The following is a 10,677-nucleotide window of genomic DNA, read 5'->3' as shown; positions in this document are numbered from 1 at the left end:
AAAAAAAAAAAAAGCAAACTAGTGGATTTTTTTTTCTTTTTATTAATGAAGCATCCCTGTTTTTTATTCTAATCAACAGTTGGAAGAGTTGTGTATGGTTAGGTGAAATTATGATTATTTTTTCCTTCTTAGGAATGGTTCACCGTAATTGAGCATTATCACCGAACCAATGCCACCATCACTGAACTGGTCATTGGGAATGAATATTATTTCCGGGTCTTTGCTGAAAACATGTGCGGCCTCAGTGAGGATGCGACGATGACTAAAGAGAGCGCCGTGATTGCCAAGGACGGTGAGTGGAAACTCTGATTGACAGTGACTAGACAGAGGAAGACCAAAAGAAGAAAAGCTGTGATGAGAGGGAATAAAAAAATGGTAAATGCACAGAATGCAAAATGTAAAGTGATGGTAACAATGTTCACATAAAATTTTAATTTTACAGATACAAGTTCTTAAGTGAAATTTTATTATTACTGCTTTTTTTTCAAAGACAGCTTTAATTCATTTCGGCTTCTAGGCAGTGGATCTATAAATGGCTAAAATCATAGGGATGGGAAAAAAACACTTACAGCTTCTACCACTTATTCTTGGACACCTTCAGTGTAGCAACACATGGGACCCACTCTGCAGGGAAAGGGGAGACTGGACTCTATCCTTATCCTGCCATTTCATCATACATCCTTCTTCTCCTTAAAGCCAGTCCTTCTGAATTTCACATTAGAATGAATGTCTGTTCAGAATATTCAGAAAAACACAAAAGTATTCTCAGTTTGTTTTCATTTCAGATGACCATGCTGACTTTCAGTCCCAGGCTATACATTTGTCCCCCTCAGAATATATCCTGTGTGGTGTTCACTTATGTTTTTACATGTTTTCCAAACTCAGGGAAGTTTTAATCATTAGTAAAGCATGCCCAGAATAATATATTGTCAGGCCAATTTTCATGTTTTTAACATATTTTTCATGGGTCTTTTTTAAAGGTAAAGTCTACAAAAATCCGGTGTATGAAGACTTTGATTTTACAGAGGCACCCATGTTTACCCAGCCTTTGGTTAACACCTATGCTATAGCTGGCTACAACGCCACCCTGAACTGCAGTGTGCGAGGAAACCCTAAGGTACCCTGCTCTGCCATCACATCAGTTGAATTTACATTTTTATATTTTCTATGTTGCAATTGTAAGAAATAGTATAAATGGACCTTCCAGCTGCTTTTTCTGTATTTCCAGGATAAGGGGGAGTAGAGGATGTTGGACAATTAGGTACTCTATTCGAATGTAGTAGTAAACTATGCTTCTGTAGTAGAGCCTCTGTTAGGTTGACCACCCAAGGGACTGTAACAAACTGGTCAACATACAGAGTTGGTCAACACAAGGAACTAGACCTGCCATATTGGTACATACATGTGGCGCACATCCAGTCTATGAAAATTAGGGCATTCTAAAGAGGTGGTCAACTATGGGGGTTCCACTCTATTTCTTCACTAAGGAATACCATCTAAAGAAAAATAAAACTGCTGATTTTAAAAAGAACTGAGAGGTCAGGGGAAGAAAGTAGTGTTGATTTATTGGCAGTTCTGTGGGAAATTAAAGTAAATAACAATTCTACTATAATGGAAGACAGAATATAAAATGTGCTTTGATAAGGGCGCACAGGGGGCTAAGAAGGGAGATACCACATCTGATTGAAGAGATTTGGAAAGGCTTTAAGGTTTCTTGTTTGCACTTGATAAGAACTGAATTAATGGGTGTTGCCTATGGAGATCTATGTCCCCAGGAGGCACTGAGGAAAATGCCATAGAATTTGGAGGTATTTTTCCTGTATATACCTTGAACATAAATAGGGAAGTCAACAGAAGGAGCTAGACTGAGGATGGGAGAAAGAGGCTGAATGAATGTTTAATTGGACATGATGTTGGTACATCCACGGGGCAAAGGGGTTGAAAAGCCATCAGATGAAGAGATTTGTCTCAAGCAGCTTAGGAGAAAGGCCAGGGCTGTTGCTCTCAGTTTGGGGCCCCAGACATGCAGATGCTACGTTCTAGCCCTTGCCAAAGCTCTAGAAAGGAATGTCATTGAAGAAAGAGGGTCGTGGGTGAAATGCCAAGGACCAAGGTGTCAGTCTCAGTGAATGATCCCACTGGAGAGGCAGGAGGAAGTGGCGTATATGAAAGAGACAGAAAAGGCATCCTCTCTGGGTTCTGAGCAAGATGCAATAATAGAAGAGGTGGCAGAGAGAGAATGTGGAGAGGGTGTATTTACAAAAGAACAAACGTAAGGGGAAGACAGTATGAGAAGGGAGTGGAAGGTCAGTGCTATCAAGGTAGTTCAGAGGTCAAGGAGAAAGGAGTCCCCTTCCTGGACGATTGGGTTGTTACTGATCTTCCACTATCTGGTTGGAGTAGATCCATTGCCACTGGGTGATGAATACAGATGTCAGAGGGGAGATTAGTGATGCAACTCACAAAGAATTAGAAAAGAATATCAGGAAAAGGAGGTGGAGAAAATCTGATGGTCATGATACCTCATGGGGATTTAAAAAATGCCCAGCAAATATACACTCTCGAGGATGGGTTAACATTATGGAGCTATAGATTAAATTTGTAATTAGAAAATATTTAATTGGTGAATAAAGATTGCCTCATACCTATAAACCGAGCACTCTGGGAGGCTGAAGAGGGAGGATCTCTTGAGCTCAGGAGTTCAATACTACTCCAATCAAGAGCAAGACCCTGCCTCTACTAAAAATAGAAAAAGTTACCTGGGTGTTGTGCAGTTGCCTGGAGTCCCAGCTACTTGGGAGGCTGAGGCAGGAGGATCGCTTGAGCCCAAGTGTTAGAGGTTGCTATGAGCTAGGCTGACACCATTATTGGAATTTCTCTGCTGGGTCCCTGGCCTCAGGAAAGCAAAGAATGAATTCACGGACCACCACAAGTAAGCAACAGGATAGATTTTATTGACAGATAAGAGAAGTGAAAAAACAAAGCCTCCAGCACATCAGCGCAGGTCCCAAGTGGGTTAGGGTTTTGGGCTCTCTGTCTAGGGGGTTATATGCAGCTAGATTCTCTTTCCCTGCATGTGTAGGGGTTTGAGGAGATAGAATGTATGTCTAAAATATGTCACAACCATTGGTGCTACAGGCCTGTGGGCAGAAGTTCATTTTTCAAACTGCCATTGTGTAGGAATGTGGTGTCATTTACGGCGTTTCCACTCCTCCTACTCCTCCCACTCCTTCCCCTCTTCCTGGGGAATGGCAGCTGAGATGAAACATTATTCAGACTCATTTATGAGACTGCTTAGTCCTAGAGAACAGGGTCCATGTTCAGCCCTAGGTGAAAGGGACCTGCATCAACACCATGGCAATCTAGCCTGGGACAATACTGTGCGACTCTGTCTCAAAAAAAAAAAGGTTGTATACATTCAAGATATAGTGTGATCATTTGAGATATGTATACATTGTATAATGATTATCACAATCAACTTAATACACCTATCTCCACCCATGCTGTCCAGTAGATGCCCAGAACTTTATTTTATGACTCAAGATTGTTCCTATGTACATCAGATTGAAATGCAACTGAATCCATTTGGGAGATTGCCCTAGAACTATTCTTTGAACAAACCTGGCTTTCTTCTTCAGAACTGCCCATTTGCTTTTCTGACAAGCACTAAGTAGAATTCAGTTTGAGAGGAACAGGGTTCAAGCGGCATCTTCTTAGTCATGCTTTCTTTTTAAGCCCTGCTTTAGAATCCTGTCACTGGCTTGCACAGTCTATTAGTATGCTAGGTACAGAGATGTTTTGACCTCACTTTCTTCCATCTTCACTTCAGCCTAAAATAACCTGGATGAAAAACAAAGTTGCCATTGTGGATGACCCAAGATACAGGATGTTCAGCAACCAGGGGGTCTGTACTCTGGAGATTCGCAAGCCCAGCCCCTATGATGGGGGCACTTACTGCTGCAAAGCCGTCAATGAGCTTGGGACAGTGGAGATAGAATGCAAACTGGAGGTGAAAGGTATGACAGCCAAGGTCTCATTTATGGACTGAAGTTAAAGAAAATCGTTTATTTACTGTGCTTAATGCAAAATCCAAATCGTTTGCCAAAATGCTGCAGCTGGTGCAGGGGGTGAGGGTGGGGGCCAGAGAAGCAGAGAGGGAATTCAGGGAGAGGAGACATTTTTACATTCTGAGTTCATTCTGTCTGTGGAAGCTCATTTAGTTGTTTAAGTCAACTCAGTTTTATACCTTGTGATTCTTGTTAACTTAAGGAATATTAATTTTAGTGGAATGCTAGTATGTGTACAGAGGGCAAGAATGAATAAAGTAGAGGGGCTATCACTTTGGTGACAGAGGCCATCCATAAATGGAAGCCTAGTGTAAAAACTTCAGCTAGTGAGACTGCACTGGACGAGTTCACATTATTTTTAATTAGTTTACCATTTTGTGAAATTTCTTAAATTTATATAGGTTTGCTAACCAAGTGTCTGATAGTACCCCCGTAGAATATAGCATAGGCATAGTAAAACTAGATTTAAAGAAAAAATCTCTAATTAGAGAGTTTTGATTTACAGGTATACATTTCCTTTATACCAGTTTTCAGAAGTGTGATGACTAGTGTAAACCAAGAAAACACATAAGGATTTATGTGGCAGAAAAGTCTCAGCATAAGCTGCTACCTTAATCAATTTTCATGTTAACTGATTATCATTATCGTACTGAAGTTTTTTCTTTGTAAGCAGAACCTACTTTGGGACACAATGAAAACCCCTTAAAACAAAGAGTCACCACTGGGACCCTTTGAGACATGATCCTAATGTGTTTTCTTTCATTCTCAACTGTTACATTGTCATTCTGTGATAACCAAAGTCTTTTATTTTTTCTATTCACCATTCTATAATGAAGAAATTATGGCCTGACAGTCAGAAAGATGACTTTGTAAATATCTCTTTGAGAAAACCATAGCAAATGTTTGGGGGGATTTATGTTTTTCAGAAAAGAATCTCTTAGTCCTAAATCTAGTATAAATATGCTAGAGAAACTTCTGGAACAAGATAACTTTCTTTTATAACTTTTTTAAGCAGTATTTTTTCCTCCTAAGATTCATAATTAAAAAAGAAAAATGTATTTTTTTTCCCACAAATACAAAGCCTGTGATATTCTTAGGAAATTTAAAACATGGTTCTTGAGGTGGTCCTTATAAATGTAAACTTTATTTTTAACTGCTTTATTCGCTTTAAATGATGAATAAGATCACGGTTACAAATCATCTTGTTTCTAAACTACTAACCATAATTATTAGTTCTAAGATATTCTTGATATGTATATTTCAACATTCCCCCCAAACAAAAGAATAAAACCAGTGCCATCTATTCATGCTTTGAAAGTTGAATGTTGTTAATGATACCAAATGATGTTTTCATAAATGGCTTAAGATTTGGGGCAACGAGTAATGTTATACATAGACACGAGATAGTCTTTATAGTCATTGTATAGTGCGTTGTATAGCAATTGAATTTCATATTAAGAGTAATGTATTCTAGTACGTAAGTTCAAAGTAAGGCATCAACTATGATATAACTGACAAAAGCTTTTGGTCCTAAATGTAAAGCTGAAATTGTTTATCATCAGATTGTTATCTGGTAATAGGTAACTTGAATCAAGTTAAGCTGTGAAAGAAAAAAGGTAAGAATATCAACTGAGAATAAATAAATACCGGTACAAATATTCTAATTCTGCAGTGATATATCAAGGACTAAATACCCCTGGACAACCAGTCTTCCAGAAGGGGCAGCAACAGGTTTAAAAAGTTCATATCCCACTGGATATTTATATTTTCCTGTTCCATTCCTCTTACATGAAAATGCACTTTGCATGTAAAGCTTGACTTTCTCCTTTGCTTTTCATTGTATTTCTTAGCAGTTCATGGCATATACTGTTTATGCCATGAACAAGGAAGGCCAAATTATTCAAGGATATTAAGTAATGCAGAAACTAAGTTTGGTCAGCAGACTAAGTATTGTATCATATGTCCCCATAAGTAAAGCCAGAAAGCTTCATTTGAAGGTGATCTTATTTTATATTATGACTATCACAACTTGGGAATCAATAATATTTCTTTAATATATATATATATTTTTAATAAGACAGAATCTCACTTTGTCACCCTGGGTAGAGTACCATGGCGTCATAGCTCACAGCAACCTCAAACTCTTGGGCTCAAGTGATTCCCTTGCCTCAGTCCCCCCAATAGCTGGGACTACAGGCACCTGCCACAATACTCAGCTGTTTTTTAGAGACAGGGTCTTGCTCTTGCTCAGCCTGGTCTTGAACTCGTGAGCTCAAGCGATCCACCCGCCTCAGCCTCCCAGAGTGCTAGGATGACAGGCGTGAGCCACTGCTCCCCACCTAAAATTTTCATTTTTTAAAAAATGTGGAAAGGTATGTTCTTCCTTTAAAATATAGTTTACAGCTTCCTTAGATTCATGGTGAAATTCAGAGACCTGAATATTTTAAGCTTGCGAAGTTATAGAAAAAAAGTGTTCTGGGCATTTTTGATTGGAGGGAGGCGTCAAGAATAGCTCTGACATTTGAAAACATCGTATTTAAGATGTTCCGATTACAAATTTACTAGTAGAATATCTGTAACTCATTTTTTTTTATTAGATGTTTGGACATTTTCATGGGGACCCAAATTATTTCATATGTTTATGAACTTAAAAAGAGAGAAAATTCTAGGCCCCACTGCAAAATATATTAAGCAACAAATAAGGACTATCATAGACGTAGCAGTCACCCCCACACCCCCACTTGGGGGAGCAAATGAAGAGTTCCTTGGGCTGGTTAGGCGCCCTGATGTAAACTCTACGGTGTAGAGCTATGCCTGAGTTTACAGTTTTTGCTTTCTGAATTTCCAGAGACAATGTCAGCTTTCAAAAGAGGAAGGAAATAAGGAGGGTTCTTTCCTTAAAGTTTTATAGACTGTAGGACGTATTGTGTAGCTCTGTAGCCTAAGTTTCAGCCCTTATGGATTTTTTTTAGATCAGTCATATATATTGACTTCAGAATATGATATTATAGAATACAGTAGTCTAATATTCATACTTGATAATTTTGCCTTTTAGAATTTCAACATATATATATGTGCACTAACGCCTTGTCTGTTGTCAGTGTTTTTCTTTTGTTGAAAAACACGATATATATATGTTGTAGGGTTCTGTTTTTTAAGCTAATGGTTTGGAAGCTCTGATCATAAACATTCACTATTCAATCAGATTGGCTTTGTCACCAATCCAGGCGAAGTAGTCGTGCCTATTAATAAATGTTTTACATATTAATGATCTTTTTGAACTGACTGGATCCCCGCCCTTCATTTCATGTGCTCTTATTTTCCTCCATCTTTCACAAGACTAAGGATTAATGACACCACCTCATCATAATCGTGACAATAACTTCATCCAACAAATACTCGACTTTGGTGTTAGCACTTCATTAATGCTTACAACTTCTCTCTCTCTCTCTTTCTCTCTTCTCCTTAGTTGTAGCACAGTAAGGATGTTTGAATGTATATTGTCACCCAAGGTAAGCTTTCATATGGTTTCTGGCATATGAAGCTTATGACTATCATAAGCCATCCCAAGCCTGTGGAGTATGGCATGATTTTCATTACATAATCCAATGAAAATAGACTCTTGAGGACTAACTTTGTAGTTGTCACCTGTATTTCAGTATCTTGACATTAACAGCCAGTACTTAACCCAGCAATCTCCTGTTGACATGAAGCAGGTTATCAGAATGTGCTAGAGCATGAATCAAAGCATTTAATGTAGATGAAAATGAGTGATACCCAAGCATTCTGGATTCTTTGCATCAAGGAATGGACATGTAGATAAATGGCATCATTTCTACCAATATGTGACTTGAGTTGGTTTTTTGTTTTGTTTTGTTTTGTTTTTTTAAATCTAAGGAGAATGACTTTCTCAAATGTGCATTGAAGGAGTTTTAAGAATGCTTAAGTGGCATGCCTTTTGTCTGGACATGAATTTAGTAGCAAGTAGTGAAAGTGCTTCACTAAAGGAAGGGCTGTCGTGGGCTCTCTCTTAAAGGGTACTTTTATTTTTTAAATAATAATTCAGAAACTCAGACGGTAGGTATGAAACACGAGCAGGTGTCCCTCTCATCTTCAGAAGATAATGGACCAGTCTTACCATTTTTAAAAACATATTTTTAATATTTGCCCATGTGACAAGGTATAAGTGGCCAAAGTGAAAGGGATTAGTTTATTATTTTCTTTTCCAACATGCTTGAATAAGAATGCTCTGTGCTTAATTAAAAAGCACATGAACAAACTAGAGAGAGAGATCTTCCACCGATCCATTGGTTTGCATTTATCGTGCCATTTAGTCATTTAATTTAAATCATCTCTGAGGAATCACAAAATCCCTCAAAGAGCAAAAAATACGGTCTCACTATTTGAGAATTTAAACCAAGATTGAATAAGAGTAGAGGGAAAAAAAACTGCCATGGCTCTGCTGGGAACTTGCTTTTCCTTCTAGAGGCCAAGTGCTTTAAATTCTAAATGTACTAAAAACAGGAACGATTGCCAAGCAGGGACTGAATGAATCTTTGTAACTAACAGGAACAGAATTAGTCACATATTCAGGCAGCTAGTCAAGAAGTGTTTTGCAGAGATTTTTCACGGTGATGGTTTTAACTTTGCCCTTTTCCTCTGTGTCCTCTCCAGGTGGGCTCTCCTTCTGCAGGCTCCTCTTACAAGGTGTGCCTCCAAACATAATTGATTCGTATTTGCGAGACTTGCACTCAAGCAATCCTGAGGAATTCTGAGGGCCTGGCTCTGCTTCTCTGCCCTCCGCTGCTTTCAAATCTGGTTGAAAAGAGAAAGCATTTTCTGTTTTTCCACCGGGCCCCCAAGTGTGATCATTTTCTTTCCTCCTAATGTTAAAGAGAGAAAAAAAAAAATGTTTGCACAGATTGCTTAATTAAAAATTGCAAAACCAGTCTTACTTGAAGTCAGCACGGTGGTCATTATTGTCTATCCTTGGTCACTGTACTTTACAGGAAAAAAAAGCTATAGAAGAAGCAAAAATAGTTATTTTCATTTCAAATAGTAGGCTGTAAATGCTTTTTGTTCCCAGAGTAAAAAACATGATAGAATACACCATGATTGAGTCTTAAAAATCTATCTTTCTCTTGGTCTAATAGATGTTTCTGAGCAAAGCAGAGTTGTTTATTTTACACCAGGATCTGTGCCCATTTGAATTCAGTAAAGGTTTCTCAAAGTCTAACTTTCAAACAGACTTTCTCAGTAGAAGGGAAAATGCCCTCAGTAAATGGTGCGACAATCCTGAAGTGTTTATGATGAAATTACACAGTATTTGTTTGTGTGCTTAAACCCAGAACTAAGGACAAAGGCTGGGAGCCAGAATGATAACACAGTCAGGGCATCCTGGCCAGATCCACTAGAGGTCCCATGAACACAGATAGTTCTGATGACCAAGGGCTGTACCCAACCACAGAGCAGTGAGGGATTTAGGATTTGCTGATCATGTCCAGGCAATTTGTTGGAAATCTTCTTGAGAAATTTAGCGAAGAAACATTTGTACTAGCTCATAATGGTATTAAGCAATTTCCTCTCCTCTTCCTAATACTGTCGTTTCGACTAAGGAAGCCAAATAAAAGTGTAAGGTACTAAACCATTATTGCTTATTTTCTCCCCTTTCTTTTCTTTTTGATCTTTTGTTGCAGAGAAAAAATATATTGTGCCTTCCAGGTGGGCCCAGAGCATCTGTGGATGACATTTTAAAATATCTGCTCTGTGTCCTTTCCTGATCAGAGCTGGGCAGTTGTGTGGATGATCCAAGTACTTACAGAACATTTGAGAAGAGCAAGAAAAAACTCTAGTTTGGGTCCAAATTATTGTGGCACCTTCTATGTCCGCTCTGAGTGAGTGGTTGTTAAGGACTTTGGCTATCACCGTTGCTCCTCTGCTCTCAAGAATTCCAAAATAATGTGTACAATCCCTGTAGGCAAACACACATTTAAATCAGGAAGCCTATTTGCATATTATTGGCTAAGATATTTTACATAAAGGAAGTCTGGCTCACCTATAAAGACATGAAGACCATTTATTCTCTGCATGCAAACCAAAAAAAAAAAAACAACATGGCAAAATCTATCAGTGTGGCCCCTACAGCCTGGCTGCTGCGTCCACGGTGCAGTGCACAGCTGAGCTGACTGCCTAACTCAAACAAGTTCTCATTGACCAATTTTGCCAAGTCATGGTCAAGTTTGTTAGGCCGTTTGCAAACATAGGCTAGGAGGGACTGTAAGCCTTCTTACAGGATTTTGGTTCCCCACTCATGACTTTGGCTCTCTCTATACTGTGCGGTAGGTGATGTTACTTTTCTACGTATGATCTCTCCTCATATTAAGAATGCACATACTCTGCAAAGTTCCGATAAAGACAAAAAAGTTTATTGTGAAACTACAAAGAGCAGAAAAATACTTGCTATGTTTTTCCGCAATTTTGTTCTTTTGCTTAAAGTTTACTCTCTTAAAAAAAATTATACAGGGCGGCACCTGTGGCTCAAGGAGTAGGGCACCAGCCCCATATACCAGAGGTGGTGGGTTCAAACCCAGCCCCAGCCAAAAACTGCAAC

At 38.7% G+C, this 10,677-nt stretch overlaps 1 protein-coding gene across 6 annotated transcripts in view; it reads left to right on the top strand.

Moving 5' to 3' along the window:
- The window catches only part of MYBPC1 (myosin binding protein C, slow type), an 87,863-nt gene extending 78,832 nt beyond the window's left edge, over positions 1-9,031 (top strand). For 3 of the 6 annotated variants that reach the window (XM_003783306.1, XM_003783308.1, XM_003783304.1), the window contains 5 exons: positions 133-292; positions 981-1,117; positions 3,830-4,016; positions 7,537-7,579; positions 8,742-9,031. In XM_003783306.1, the coding sequence (XP_003783354.1) occupies positions 133-292; positions 981-1,117; positions 3,830-4,016; positions 7,537-7,550 (498 nt within the window). In that variant the 3' untranslated portion in view covers positions 7,551-7,579; positions 8,742-9,031. Of the gene's footprint in view, positions 1-132; positions 293-980; positions 1,118-3,829; positions 4,017-5,739; positions 5,799-7,536; positions 7,580-8,741 lie in introns of all 6 variants that reach the window. The other 3 variants (XM_003783305.2, XM_023509277.1, XM_003783307.1) reach the window with 2 other exon arrangements.
- Positions 9,032-10,677: the final 1,646 nt, after the last annotated feature.

The sequence above is a fragment of the Otolemur garnettii genome, unplaced genomic scaffold, assembly GCF_000181295.1.
Source record: "Otolemur garnettii isolate 467f Iridium unplaced genomic scaffold, OtoGar3 scaffold00007, whole genome shotgun sequence".
Lineage (NCBI taxonomy): Eukaryota > Metazoa > Chordata > Mammalia > Primates > Galagidae > Otolemur > Otolemur garnettii.
The sequence above is the reverse complement of the archived record's forward strand: the minus strand, read 5'-3'. Positions and strand labels throughout refer to the sequence as shown.